Genomic DNA, 15,785 nt, shown 5'->3' on the forward strand with positions numbered 1-15,785 from the left:
GCTCGATTGGCCAAGGTCCTGAGCAGCCTGCTGTAGTGGGACCAGTTTTGAGCAGGAGGCTGGACTAGATGATCTCCAGAGGCAATCAGCATCAGCAAAGAACCCACCACCCCAGTGTGATGAGGCACATTTCCATAATGCATCTAGTTTATTTTTTTAAATTATTTTGCCATTTTTTAATATGAATGCCTAGTGAAATAATAGATATTGTGGAATATTCTTTAACTTGTCCTTTGGTAGAATTAAGCTTTCAGTAAAACTGATGCCTCAGAATGGTCACTAGATGGCTTGCTAGCCTAACGTTTTCCTAATTCCTAAAACTCATGCAGTTTAAAGATGCATGGATTTCTTTTGTTGTTGGTTTTCTTGTTTTGTTGATGTTTTTGTAGTCTAAGTTGATGTTTTAAGTACCACTTTCATATGTGCAAGGGAGTCTAGGTTTACTAATCCTACAAGTTCTCCAAATGTCAGACTCAGTTGCTAGAACTGTCTTCAAGCTGTTTACATTTGTATAATGAAGCAGATTGTTGACAGAAACTGCATTGTGAAACCTTTGTTTTGCCTGTTAGTGGGACACTAAAACCAGGATAATATTCGAAGAGATCTTTTTAATAGGCAAGTTTATTTTAAGCTATTGATGGTTTGTAAAATTAGGACATCCTAGCCTGGTAATGAGCCAGGGTCCAGAGGGAAATCTATGAAACAGGTTAATGTGCACTGCATCATTACAGTGTTGCTTACAGGAGGCAATACCTTCATTTGATTCTGGGGTTGTTGTTGTGACAGGAGTCTGCTGCAGCTCTCCTGGGCTGTCAAGCTGCTGCTCAGGCAGAGAAAACAAAAGGCTGATTTTGCCTAACTTACAATGTATTAAAATCTGCTTCCAAAATGATGTCTGATGTGTAATGGACCAAGCTTTTCCTTATAAAACACAATTTCTAAGTGCTAGTTTAATTTGTCTTCTTTTGATGCGTCTTTGAGCATTTAAATTATGCAACAGACAGTGAGACTCATCACATCTTGTTACTCCCTTAGTCGTTTTATCTCTCACTTGTCAGCCTATTCTACTGCCTTTGTTTTACTTTCCATGGAGGTAGTGCCTAAGGTCTGATAAGTGCCTTAAAATTCCTGAGTTAACTTTGTGTTTTCTTCAAGCATACCTATTTATTCTGCCCTGCATATACTGGAAAAGTCAAGGTAATTTAATTATTGTTTGTTGCTCTAAGAGTGAGCTTTTTTTCTCCAAAAGTAAAGCATTATTTTACAACGGTTTCTCAAACATTGAAAAATGTGTTCTAAAAAGAGTAGTCAGCCTCTTTTCACTGATTTTTTGCTACTGAACATCACTGGAACATTTGACTGGGTATTGACATATTACACCATCCTTTGCTGGAGGAGACTCTTAACAGTTTTACCATGATGACCTTCTCTCTTCTTTTAATTATGGTTTTATCTTTGTGTTGATCTCTTCCAACAAGTTTAAAGTCTTAAGAATTGTGGAAGTGATAATATCTTGTTTAATACACATGTAAAAGCACTGAATTTTTTTTCAAATAAAAATATGTTGGTTATAGAGCTAGATTTTGGTTCATTGCATATATATGCACACATGATATCACATTTAAATATTCTAAGAGTTAGTATATAAATGAAAATAGTGGTGTTATGGCATTAGCTGTAGGAAATACTTTTAATGTGTACTTCTGTATTAATTTTCAGTAGAGAAGGAGTTTTATGTATTTTGCCTTCATGTTGCCATTTCTAATATGCCTTGTATAGTGAATAACTTAAAATCATAAATGCTTAGTCTCTAAATCTTTTCTTACTTCTTCAGCATGTGTAAAAGCATTGAGTCTGCCTTTCTACTGTAGATAATGTAGGCATTAAGAAGTCATAAAAACTTCATTCAATTCAATAGTTAAATATTTACTAGATAAATGTTATATGGGTTACTTAAGGTTTAGAAAAAAACCTCTTGTCAGAATGTTTCACTTTAGCCAGTCTGCTGGCTTGAGTAACTAGCAATATATCATAATCTTGGAACAGTGCTGGCTTTTAGATGAGTAAAAATTGCATAATTAATAAATTCTTGCTGCTGTCTAGTGCAACATTAGAATTTTACTTCTTGATGTGTGTTCAGTGCCCAAGAGGCATTCTGAGCAAACATTAAGTTCTGTTTATTCTTTCTATACAGGACATTGTACCAGTGGATGCCTCTTATGAGGTGAAAGAGCTTTATGTGCCAGAAAACAAGCTACAGTTGGCCAAAACTGATGCTGAGTCTCTGTTAACCCTGGAAATAAATAAGGTATTGTGTGTTCAGCTGTCTCATTCCTGCAGTTGAAGGACAGTCTGATCTGTTGCTTAGTGTAAATAGATGCAGCAGAAATACCTGCACTGGTTACAGAATACACCTTGATAGACTTTTTCCCTCTTTCCCTGTGTGAAAGCAACAGCATCTGTGGTTTCTTTGTTTACTTACCAGAGATAATATTTCATGAATAATGTCTGGTGTAGTGTTACTTAGTTTATCCCCACCCTGGAGCAAAAATCTACAGTGATTTCCTCCCACGCTCCCTCCAGATCCATGGATGAAACCATGCCTGGAATGTCTTATATGAGAAATTGTTTCTAGAAGGATTGCTTCCTTTTTCTTTTTAGTTTACTTACATAAATCATTTTGTTGTGAATTGTAATTGCCTAGAAATATAGGGGAAATCAATTACTACTTCTTGATTCTTCCTGTTGGTAGCCTTCAGCTGAACAACGTTAACTTTTAATATGCCTACCAAACTCAAACAGTTGCAAAGACCAGATCTAGTTTATTGCTTTTTTTGCTGATTAGAGCATACTTGTGCTGTGTTTCTAGTTTCCAGCAGAGAGAATATAGAAAAGCATGGAACAACTTGATCAGCCCTATTCTTATTTTGGTTAAATGCATTATTTTTCAACTCAGATCGATTAGATGAAGCTGCTTCTGGCTGTGTTTTTGTTCTACCTCATTCATTTTTCTGAATAACTAAGCCTAAACACAGATACAGTACATGAGTTTTTGCACTGGCTTTTTGATGGTATTACTAGAAGTTAAAGCTAAGCATTTGATCTAGGAGCTGACTAAGCTCAGAGTTCAGCATCTATTGTGAGTAGACTTTGAAGGATTGGGGTGACATACTAAGCATTGAACTAAGTAATTTTAAAATTTTCTTGGTCTTCTACTAGTAATGAATATTGATACTTCCTTTCACCACATTTTACTAGTTTTTTTTCACATAAATCTGTTTAGACCTATTAATTGCTTTGTTGAGGAATAAATACTTAAGGTCACCATTATTAAACTTCAGTAGGGTCCCATTCTAAATTGCTCCCTATCTAGAAAAACAAATAATTTCTCCCTTCACCCCCAACCACTGGCTTGTTAAATATCTATCAAGTATCTGATGTAAGTTTGGGAATAAACTGTGTTTTCTACTTGCCTCAGTATAATTAAACAGTGTAATAAAATTAGTCATGCCCTTTGCAAAAGAGACTTGCACAAGCAAAGCCTGTCCTTGTCAAAAACTTCACCAAGTCTTAGTAATGCACATGCAGAAATAATGGAGACCACACACTAAGTCATAGTGTGACTGAGTGCTAAGGAAGGAAATTCTGTGTAAACTATCTCATGCTAAAATAAGTACTAGTCCAGAGAGAATTTGAGTTCTGGATTGTCTCACTAATTTATGAAAAAGAATTATTTTGCATTTGTTTAAAGATTAGACCTCTTAATATTTACCTTCATAATTCTGATTTTTTTTGTGGTAGTCATATGTATTGTTATTACTTTTTCTTTTTAACATCTTTGTTATTTTGCTTTGTTAGATAAAGGCGAGTGGGATTCTTTAATTTTGCTAAGATGAACTTTATCAAGATTTATAAATAAAATTTGTTGTTGTGTGTTTGTTGGTTTGGTTTTTTTAACACATGGAAATTTGATCCAGTGTAGGGACTGGGAAATAGCCAAAAATATGAACAGTGAGGAACAAGTCTTTTTTTCCTTACTTGTAGAAACTTTGAATTATTTGTGATTAAAAATGGTAACACTGAGAAATCTTCCATTTGTACTGTCCTGCATTTTAGAATTAAAGCATGATCTATTATGATTAATACCTGATGCCAGTAATTAAGCAGCAACTTTTATCTGCTCTAAGCCTATCTCTTCATTTCTTTACAAGGTGGATATGCAGTGGGTACAAGTGCTAGCAGAAGGTTGGGCAACACCCCTGAATGGCTTTATGAGAGAGAGAGAATACCTCCAGTGCCTTCACTTTGACTGTCTCCTTGATGGTAGGGTAAAGCACACCATTCGTAAAACTGAGCAAACTAATCATACTTCCAAAATATTTTTGATGCTTTGCTTCTTAGTGGTGGTGTGGTAACACATTATCAGACTTGTGCACAACTTCAGGCCTGGGATAAGGGAATAGAATATTATAATAACTAGTTTTAAATGGGATGGTTTTATTCTTTTTGTACCTACTATCATATTAGAATTTGAATATTTTGTCTTTTTGCCTTTACATTTTTTTTCAAATATCTTAATTTCTGAAAAACATTTAATTCTAAAATGCATACTTCTAATTTGTGTTGAAGAAATTGACCTTAGAATTTGGAATTGCAGTTTAATTGTTGTTTAGCTCTGTGACCAAAAGATTTGCTGGTATTAGTAATGAAGGAAAGGACAACAAACTGACTTGAGTTCTGGAGCTGTTGCAAGTATGAAATCAGAATATGAGTATGAACAGTTGTCACATGTATTTGGATTACTATGATTTAGTAATTTCCTGGGATGATTTAAATGAATTAATTTTATTTTGCATTACCAGTTGGCTAAGAATTTTGTTAAGATAATAAGTCATAACATCCTCCAATTTTGGAGTTTGATTGTGATCCTCTGTCATTTTTCATTTATTCCTCTTTCAAGGCTGTTTTACTCCAGCCTTTTTCCTATATTCATGCTTTCTTTTGCATCACTCTTGTCTTGCTAGAGACCAAATAGCAGAACAAAAAGAAGTCAATTTTCTCTCAATTCTGTAATACAGAAATCTGTCATCCTTCTTATATTTCTTAATTTCCTTTTGCCTAGGTGCTCTCCCATAAAGCATAATGCCATCCTGTTACTTTGCAGTATAATTTTGGGCTGCTAGTTTTGTTCTCATTTCATTTGCCTTCTGTACATCCATCCAGGTGAAAAGTCCTCTGCAGATGATATGCAATGCATTCAGCTGCTAAAATAGCTTGTAGGTCCTAATCCTGTCCTGTAATTTTCTGTAAATCAGGATTTTTATAAGGCATTTAAGACCTTGTATAGGTGAGTGTTTCGGATATAACAATATAACAATTTTTTAAACTTCTTTTGCTGTTGTTTTGAGTATTTCGTTTGTGCTGCAAAAAATACAAGTAATGAAAAATAGCAACTTATTGATGGAAACAATTTTCAGTCCTAAGCTTGGATAAAATGATTATGTTCCTCTAGATGTCCTGCTCCTGATTTTCTCTTTTTAGGGATCTACTACAGCACTTCCATCTGCAAATCTTTTTAGAAAAATGTGATTGCCTTAAAGCTGCTTTACTACTTGCAGCAATGGCAACAGTTAAGTCAAAACAACATCCTCAAAGTTTCCTCCTTGCTTGTATGTTAGTTCTGGGTCTTACAGTAGCAGTCATTTTGCAGGGCTTTGATTCTCAAGAGAGGGAAATGCTTTATTACCTGCAGTGCCTCTCATCCTTTGGGCTTTAGAAGCAGAGTTCATACTGACTGACTTCTGAGCTGTGCAGATGTGCTGATAGTCTTCCTTTAAAGATTAAGTTGTCTGGAAAAGTCTCATCCTGACACTGTGCTCATCTGTGATTTAACTTTGCTTCACTGCCTTGCCTCAGTTTCTTATTTGTGCAGTCGCTGAAGAAAAATGTAGAAGATATTATGTATTTATTTGCTGGTCATGGACAAAATAATCAACAGGTTTGACATCTCTTCATACGTTGAAATATTTATTTACTTGTCTGCAAAGCAATTCTTTATCCTTTTTGGGGTGTCAAGCCACTCTCTGTGACTGCTGCCAAATTCAATTTTATGACCTAGTTGCTTTGAAAATAACTGGGCACCAAGACTGAATTTAGGAGGAGATGCACAGCATGCATTATATATTTTGCATTATAAAAGAAGGGGGATCTATTTTTCTCTTAAACTTTTCATCTAGGTTTATAATTTTTAATTTCCTAAGAAATTTAATTTCCTAATAAAAAATGTATTGCTTAAATTATAGCAAAATTAGCCTTATTTTAGAGTCTTTGCAATGCAAAAACCTCCATTAACTTTAAAGGATCCATGACTTTTCTCCTGGAGGCCACACAAAAGTTTAGAACCCAGGCCTTTGTAGAAGACTTACAATATTTACTCTGCTGGGTTTCTCAAATCTCACTCTTGTAGAAAAGAAAAAGAAGACTTCAGCATCTGGCAGTGAAGTAGGTACTTAAAAAGAAGGACCACACAACCTTAAAATTCAGCTATATTGGCTTAGTTTTAGAAGTGAAGTAGCTGGTAAACTTCCAGCTGAACAAACTATGCAGAATGTTTGCCTGACTCACCATTTTTTTCTGGAAGGTAAATGCTTGAATCTGAATACAGTTTTAAGTATAGAACAAAAGTTACCTTTTGCAACAGTTCAGTTATGCATGTTAACTACTTAGGTACATTTGTCTGCTCCTATTGCAATGTTTTTTTTCTTAGGGGCCCAAATTGTGTCTACTGAGAATATGATTTCCTTTCTCCTAATTATCCACTTCAGGAACAATCTTGTCTGATATTTTAGATGATCTATTTTAAAATGTTATTTGTGTATTTCTACTTTTTATAGAGATTCTTAAGAAAGGTATTAAGTTTCCCAAAAACTAGTATCCTGCCAGTTTAAATATTTTTGTGCAGCTCTAAGTACTTGCTGTGTATTGTGCTTGTATAATACTGAGCTGTATTTTCAGTATAGTGTTCTCAAACCTCAGTGTATTCTTTCTCAAACCTCAATGTTTTCTCAATTTTATAGCATGTGTGTCTTATGGAAGAATGAGTTCATTCTAAAAGTTGTTTAATCCCTGTTAAATTAAGTGTTTCAACTACCTGTCATGTAGTACACTTACAGCCTTAAAAGTAACCTGTTAGGTAGATTTTCAAAACAACATTGATGACTGTTACTAAGGATAAAGGGCTTTTTTCTTTCCCTCTGCAGGGGGAGTTATTAATCTGTCAGTGCCTATAGTGCTAACAGCTACTCAAGAAGACAAAGAAAGGCTCGATGGGTGCACAGCAATTGCGCTGGTGTACGAAGGTCGCCGCGTTGCCATTCTCCGTAATCCCGAATTCTACGAGCACAGGAAAGAGGAACGCTGTGCTAGGCAGTGGGGAACCACATGCAAGGAACATCCCTATATCAAGGTGTGTGTTTGAAAGTTGAAAATCTAGTCCTGTTCGCTGTACCGCTGTGGAGCTGCAAATTCATTGAAGTGCATGTCTCTGACTGATGTACTTTGACAAAAAAACTACTTTGAAAATTAGTTAAAATATCTGAGCAGAAACAAAGGCAAATTTTTTCTGTGCAGCTGTTGAATAGTCTGTACTTAGTGTGAAAATCTAATGTCAATATGTACACATGAAATGAATTTAGAATGTACTGCAGAATCTGTGCTACAGAAGAGGAAACTTTGCCCTCCAGTGTGCCTAGGGAACGCATCCCTCTGTGTCACCAGATGGATCATCAAAGCTCCTTAATCAGTGGATATATGCATTGTGAAGGATAGAAAACTTCTTTTCTGCCTGCATATGGTGCACGTGAAACCTGCCTGCTTTAGATGTTTTTCAAACAGGCCCTGTTCCTGGAGAGTTCATCATTTAGCTCTCTGGGGAGTAATTTCCCATCCATTGTGTTCGTTATGATTTTTTATCTTGGCCTTATGTGTATGTCCCACTGAAATGTTCTAATTGTAACACACTCACCACAATGCTGTGTTGGCTTATGCAAGCTGATGTGAATGTTACATCTCAGCTCTGCAGAGCCAAAATATGTTTATTTCCCCATTTGTCTCTGAGGTATTTTTGTTTACAGGTATGACATAAAATTAGGTAAAGAGAAATCAAGCATACCTCAAATTATGAGCTTGCTCTTGAAAAGGGAAAGCCTCTGAAAAGTTGTAAAAGTATCTGTATGACTAATAAAAGGTTTTTAAAGCCCTTGATGTATTCTGTGATGTTGAAGATAAGATTATCCCTTTATTGAAAAATTAACATAGATCTAATAACTTACAAGAAAATCTTGTGCAGACAAAATTTGAATGACTTCTATAGAAGTTAAGGAACTATGTTCTTATGCCTGTACTGGGGTGTATAGCAGTAACATGACAGCATGTTAATTTGGTGGCTGTTCTTAATCAGAAATATTTGGGTATCTGAGAGATTCTGTAGTGCAGAGTTTTCTCATCCTTGTACTACTATCACACCTTCCCTCCACCTTTGTAAGATGTCAAGATCTGGCATTTTCTTCAGGAAGGGAATGGTTACTGTGAGATCATTTAATTCCTGCAGGTCAAAGAAAAAATAAATTGAAAAATCACACCTAATTTTCACACCTTGGCTTTTAGGTTTAGTATGTAGTATCTTCTGTTATATCAAGATTTATTATCAGTTCTAAATTGCATAAGGCTAAAACAGTTATCAGAAATGTGTATGAAACTTGAAAGTTTTTTGATTTCATCTTCAAAAGAAAATGCATTCTTAGAAATTAAAAGTTTCACAGTAATGTCTATGTCTCTTTGTAGAGTATGTTAAGCAGCTTGCCATAATTATTTTTTGATAAAGCATGAGGTGATATTGAAAGATATAAAAAGAAGTGTAGTGACTGTCCAACATCTGTTACTTGGGTAAACTGCTACCATGAAACAAGTCCAAAAGCTTTTCTGCTTGAAAGATTGTGATTTTATTTGTAGATTAAAGTGGGTGAATAGTTAATCAGAATTGTTATGTTTGTTACTTAATTCTTGACTAGAATCTTGTAAACTACAGAGTTCAAATGCTGCAATAACTTGTATTGCAGCATTGTAAATCTTGTATATTACAGAGTACAAAAGCTTCAATAGCATTTGCTTCGACCAATAACTATTAAGTGTGCAACTTTGTTGTATTGCTATATTGTAATTAAATTTTAAAATACGTACTAATAAAAATAAATGCTAATATATGCTAAATAAATTGTAATAGACAGGGCTTTCAAGACTCTATCTTTGTTTGTCATGCAGTGTTGGTTAAGAATATTGGCTATTTGCATTTCTTTATATTATCTCAATTTTGAAAGAAAGGCCTACTGAAGGTTTGCGTGTCTCTCCTGCATCATGGGATAACATGTCTGGACTATGCTCCAGTGATTTTTTTTTTCATTTTTTAACACTGATGCTTTACTTCCAACTGTCAAAATTAACCTGGAATGCAGTCCTTGGTAAAGATGTGTCCCCATAGCAATGCTCTTGGTAAGAGAAGCTGATAAGTAATCCTGACATGGACTTTGTTTTTTTTTTCTTAGATGGTTATGGAGCAAGGGAACTGGCTTGTGGGTGGAGATCTACAGGTCCTCGATCGTATTTATTGGAATGATGGACTAGATCAATACCGTCTCACTCCGGCTGAACTAAGGCAGAAATTCAAGGAAATGAATGCTGGTGAGTAATTTTTTTTTGTTTTCTTTCTTCCTGCAGAGGCTTATCCAAATGTCTGCTGCCACCAGTGTGGCTGGCATTGTTTCAAGGGTGAAAATTTTGAATGCTCTTGTATGTGGCATTCTTTGCTTTTAATAGAAATTATTTCTATGATCTGAGGAATTGCATTGCCTAAATACGTAACAGAAGCTGCTAATGCCTGAGGTTCTGAACTTTTATCTTTCCATGCACTGTAGACATGTTAGTAATGCAAGAAAAGATAATGTTAAAATGTGGTAAGTTGTGATTTAAAGATCATGTTTGGCCAAAACTACAGACGTATGGTTGAATGCTGCACTTTCATGCTCTGCTATTTTAAAGTCTGTTCCATGCTGCTTCTGGGAAATAAGGCTTATGAAAGTAGTGCAGGTAGGCTGGTGCCAAGTTTCTTTCCAGCACAAGAAATAAAACACTTTTTTTTACAAAAGTGGTTGTGTTAGGCAGATAAGTAAAAGGCTGAGGAATGTCATAAAGCAGAGAACAAACATGCTGCTTTCACTGTGGCAGTGACTGGCAGGCAGGTGCACTTGTAAATGTGAGGAGAGAGATTAACATTAAGAATGCAAAGCACAACTGGTCCTGAGCTCCTGTCATTGTTCTGTGTGATCTGTAGGTTCTATGTAGGAGCTGTAGGTCTGCAATATCAGTCTTTTGGCTAACCCCTAAACAAACACATATTTGAGATCTGAAAAATCCCTATTCTCTAGGTTTCATTGGTTCCATATTGGAAAATCTCTCATTACAGTGGTTTTGCTGTCTTTCAGGGCACTTAAGTTCATCTGAATTTGCAGGAGAGAGAGAAATCCTGTGGCAGGGTTTTTCATTGAAGGGTTTGTAATACTCTGGAAGAGCAGTTAGTTTTGCTTGGTTCTTACCGTGCTTAAAATCTTCTAAACTAAGGTGAAGGAAACTTAGTAAGGAACATTAAATCCCCTTTTATGAGTTTTGTTTCAAACAGCTCCATTTGTTCTCTTGATGATATATTTAACCTTTAAGATAGGTAGCATAATTTTATTTCTTATTAGAATACAATACCCTTATGCAAGTGAAAAGTCCAAATAGAAGTTGGAGAAACTAGAGTAATTCTGCAGAAAATTCAGAAGTTAAGGAAGCTGATTTTTTTTTTGTACAGTTGTTTTTAATTAGTTTTTCTTACTAAGTGTTATGAATATGAACGAGACCAAACTTTCTCTGGAGAAAGCGCTTCTCGTTTATTAAAATAGCTGCAAGGAATGGAGTACCTAGGATAAGCCCAAGCACCCAGACAGCGAGCCAAAAACAGAACAGTGTGCTACCCCCAAGCACACTGAGTTCTCCCCAGAAAACAAGTTTCCAAAAAGAAGAACCCCAAGCCAACCGAACTTCCCCCATTTATAGCCGCCTTCGAATCCAGGATTGGTCCATTTTGGATCTGCATGGTCATTGGTCCATTTCCAGGCTACCCATTGGTCTTTAACGCCATCCATTCGGGACCAATCGCTTCTGCAGGGCTTTGAATGATTGGTCAGACCTTCCATCCAATCCCTCTTTGACTTCGTCTTGCCCCACCGGACTGCCCTTCCACCAAACCCTGGACCCTTTTCCTGGAACATTCTAATAACCCCCCCCCACTCTTAACATAATACAATTATATAACATAATTAATATAATATAATTGAACTATACCCTAATTTAACATAACTTTTTCTTATAACACTAAGTACAGTGATTTTGTAATAATTGATAATTCTTTAATGACCTGCGAGCACTGCTATTACACTTGTTTAATAGACCTCAGAGAAAAACATATACTGAAGTTTTTTCTGTGCCTGTACACCTCCTGATAAAATAACTTGCTTCCCTTATACCTTTTGTCTTGTTTTTTTTTTTTTTTTCCTCCCCAGATGCTGTCTTTGCATTCCAGTTACGCAACCCGGTGCACAACGGGCACGCGCTTTTGATGCAGGATACTCACAAGCAGCTTCTGGAACGCGGCTACCGGCGCCCAGTGCTGCTCTTGCACCCCCTCGGGGGCTGGACAAAGGAGGATGATGTTCCTCTCATGTGGCGCATGAAGCAGCACGCTGCAGTACTGGAGGAGGGGATCCTGAATCCAGAAACAACAGTGGTAGCTATATTCCCTTCCCCCATGATGTATGCAGGACCAACTGAGGTAAATACATCAGGAGTTTAAAGTGAAACAAAACCCTTTTGATATTTTCGTGCGACGTCTGATGTTTGTGTGTTGTGTTGTTTTAATGGAGGGAGAGAGGGACTAATTTTGCTTGGGAAAGCAGATCATCACGTTTCTGTCAGCAAGCAAAACATTATCTTCTGAAGAAACTTCTATATTGGAGGATTTTGATGGAAATGGTTGGAGAAAATACTGTGTTTATAGGTTCCTTTCTTTACAGTTACAAGGATATGATAATAATTTAATCCTTCCTCCTTTTTTTACAGTATTTTTCAGAAGCAATTATAAGATCTGTTAACATACCAAGTGATTGTTCTGAATGTTAAAAATACCTAAGTTTTATGATTGTTAAGCAGGAAATTTATATGTTGGAGGGGCATTCACATATTAAGAAAAAAGCAGTCTGTTTATTTTTTGGCAAACTTAATTCAGAGAGAATTGTTTCGAGGCTTTTGTATGAAATAATTCTTTGGCAACACTTTGTTTAGGAGCCACGTCTCGAGTTGGAGTCCCTAGAGGTTTGTGGGAGGCAGCAGAAAGAATAAATGTTCTTAGTTGAGGACAGTTCCTTGAGGGGATATTGATTCTCCATCTCTTTTTTTTTTTTTTTTTTTTTCCCCCCTCCTTGCTGGCCTCCACCTTGACTTACAGAAGTTCAAGTTCTGACCAGGCTCTGAGGTTACTCTGGGGGAGCTTTTTTTATAGATAGGAGATCTTGCCAGTGAAGTTAAATTAGACAGATGCCACTTATTTTCTGCTGGCCAGTTGACTGCTCAAACAGAGCTTTTACTGCTTTTCAGTCCAGAGAAAGAACTGCAGTTCAGATCTAGTGAGTGAGTTCATGTGGGGAATCTGCTGCTGTTCTCCATAGGCCTTTTATGAGAATTAACAGAAATCTTCTACCTCATTCTTGTATGTGTGAGGAGGAGCAAAATCCACATTTCATATTCTGAACAGGATAAAATTTTTCTCCTTATGTATTTTTCTCCTCCTATCACCTATGAGGTCATTTCCAGTGACCTCAGAGTACAGCCTGACAGTAATGTTTGTTCAAGTAATGTTTGTTCAAGTAATAAGAGAGATTCTTTCTTTAATAATTTTCCATGGTTATTTAAAAGTCATTGGTACTAGATCTGTTTCTATAGCATAAGTGCTTTACAGAAGAACAAGCAACTGGTAATATGGTTATCTACAGGGTGGATGTGTCCTTCCAGTCTTTAAAAATCCAAATGGACAGCTTTAATAAATATCAGTTTAGGATTGTTTTGTATTTTTAACATTCCTGACAAGTGCCTTTGAAGAAAATCAAGAGTTCTGTAAGGGAAAGCTGTGTCAAAATGCAATAAATTCACCTGCTTAGGAAAGTTAATCTGTTACAAGCATTCATGTGCAGTGTGTACCTGGTTTATATGTCCTTTGGGTTTTAATACTCATGCAGACAAAGTGTTAGTTCTACCTTGAACAATATCCTTGCCACATGTACAAGTTGAAAATGCTGAACATGGGTGGTTTTTCATTCTGAATGTGTAGATGGTGCTGAAGTAACTTTCTGAGTACCTACTGTGCAGATAAAAAGGCGACAGTATGTTTTAGCTGTAAGTTTGATGGTGATCAACTTAACTGGTTCTTTATTATGTTGTGGCTCCATAGTAAAAATCACACCTGATTAAGGAAAATGTAGTAGTTACAGAGTGCATGCCCATTTTGAGAGCTGCAGTTTTGGAGCCTTTTCTTCTGTTAATTGTTTTTCCTGTCTCTGTTGTAGGTTCAGTGGCACTGCAGATCCCGGATGGTTGCAGGAGCTAACTTCTACATTGTAGGGCGAGATCCAGCAGGGATGCCACACCCTGACACTGGGAAAGACCTATATGAACCAACCCATGGTGCCAAAGTGCTCACAATGGCTCCAGGCCTCCGAGCACTGGAAATTGTACCCTTCAGGGTTGCAGCCTATAATAAAAAAAAGAAGTGCATGGATTATTATGACTCTGATCAGTAAGTTGTATTTTCATTTTAAGAAAATTTTGAGCAATAGCGGCCTCTTACCCCTGCCCACATTAAAAAAAAGTGTTTATAATTAAATTTATATTGCTCAAATAGGGCAGTGTTGAAGATGTGATTTTAGATCAATGTAGCTTTTAGACAAATGTAGCTTGATTTCAGCATGATTTGGTTCACAGTGCAGCTACCTGATCTAACTTCAGCTGCCACATGAAGGCTTCCCAGGTACTGGGGTTTCTCTGATTCTGGAACATAATGGCACAGATTGGTAAATCCAGAGAAAGATATTATTATTTATTATAATGGTAAAATTAGCTCTCTGCTGCTTTGTCTTTCTAAATAAGCTTCTCAGGTGTCAGGTGTGCATCAGATAAGAGGGAAGAGACACAGTGAGAGTGTGTAGCATGGAAAAGAAAGGGGACAAGATGGGGTGACAAATAGCTATTAGTAATAAAGCACAATGATGCCCTAAGAATATTCTGTGTCCCAGGGTTTTCAGCTGTTTTGTTGTTTTTTTTATTTTTAATCCAGTTACAGAACAGTTCATTTAATCTTTTGTATGCATGCTTCAATGTTATTTTTCCCTTGTGTGGGATAGCAGTGTTCAAAACTTTGTGTATGTGTTGCTCTGGTGACAATGAATAATACTGGGAAGATGACTTGTCATTTTAATTTAACTCTCTTTATTCAGATTATTGACATGTACTTTTGTTTTACATCAAACTGCAGTTGAAATTGGTACTGAAATGCAAACTTCTCTGGGCAACCTGTTCCAGTGCCTCACCACCTTCACAGGAATTAATTTCTTCCTAATATCTAATCTAAACCTACATTCTTTCAGTTTGAAGTCATTCCTCCTTCTCCTATCACCACATGCCCTTGCAAAAAGTTCCTCTCCAGCTCTCTTGTAACTTTCTTTAGGAACATGAAGTTGCTATAAAGTTGCCTTGGAGCCTTCTCTTCTACCGACTAAACTACTGCAACACCCAGCCTGTCTGCAGAGGAGAGGTGCTCCAGCTCTCTAATAAAATTTTTTGCCCTCCTCTGGACTCTATCAGATCCAAGGACTTTCTGTGTTGAGGTCCCTAGGGTCTGGATGCAGTACTCCAGGTGGGCTGTCACAAGAGTGAGGTAGAGGGGAAACATCACCTTCCTGGACTTGCTGGTCATGCTTCAATACAGAAAGATCAAAGTGAAGTAGTTTTATTGGTATATCAATTCTTACTAAATTAGAATAGTAAGGGAGTATGTGACAGGCCAAAATTCAGAAATTCTCTGATCATCAATACTGCACTCTTAGCAGGATAGATGTAATTTGAATCAAGTAAAATTAGTAAAATTATACTTCTGTCATTAGCTGTAGCAAATTAAAGAGATTAAGGAGAACCCAAACAACTCTTTGAGATTTTTTTATGAAAAGCAGTGGGAACAGATTTTGCCTTCTGTCACAGACTGCACATCACGAGCACCCTTTTATCCTTTCACTGTGTCTATGAAGCCATGGTTTGGGGCATTTTTTTCCATGGTTCTATAACGGTCATGGAAAACAGGCCATGCTGCCACTAATGTGCAGTTCTGCCCTGGTGCTGCCCATTTGTTTTGTCTCTCCCTGGATGCTGTTTGTAGATGGGCTGGTGTGTGCAGCAATCCTCTAGGTGGCAATGCAGACACGTGCAGGGTCCTCTGGTCCTGCCTGCCAGACGGAGCACTGTGGTAGGCTCCAGACAGAGTTAGAGCCTGGGTGGGTGCAGCTGGCTGCCTTTCAAGATAGTCTGTGTAATGCTGAAAATGTGGCAGACTCCTGGACCATGTGGTGTTTGACTCTGCAAGAAGGATGGCA

At 36.9% G+C, this 15,785-nt stretch overlaps 1 protein-coding gene across 1 annotated transcript in view; it reads left to right on the forward strand.

The window, feature by feature from the left end:
* Nucleotides 1-15,785, forward strand: part of PAPSS1 (3'-phosphoadenosine 5'-phosphosulfate synthase 1) — a 39,352-nt gene that overhangs the window by 15,649 nt on the left and 7,918 nt on the right. Inside the window, exons 6-11 of the mRNA XM_071431788.1 lie at nucleotides 2,195-2,308; nucleotides 4,212-4,323; nucleotides 7,260-7,465; nucleotides 9,600-9,735; nucleotides 11,655-11,923; nucleotides 13,710-13,939. Of these exons, the coding sequence (XP_071287889.1) occupies nucleotides 2,195-2,308; nucleotides 4,212-4,323; nucleotides 7,260-7,465; nucleotides 9,600-9,735; nucleotides 11,655-11,923; nucleotides 13,710-13,939 (1,067 nt within the window). The remainder of the gene's footprint in view (nucleotides 1-2,194; nucleotides 2,309-4,211; nucleotides 4,324-7,259; nucleotides 7,466-9,599; nucleotides 9,736-11,654; nucleotides 11,924-13,709; nucleotides 13,940-15,785) is intronic.

The sequence above is a fragment of the Agelaius tricolor genome, unplaced genomic scaffold, assembly GCF_023055355.1.
Source record: "Agelaius tricolor isolate 1412-34295 unplaced genomic scaffold, bAgeTri1.0.p SCAF_8, whole genome shotgun sequence".
Taxonomy (NCBI): domain Eukaryota; kingdom Metazoa; phylum Chordata; class Aves; order Passeriformes; family Icteridae; genus Agelaius; species Agelaius tricolor.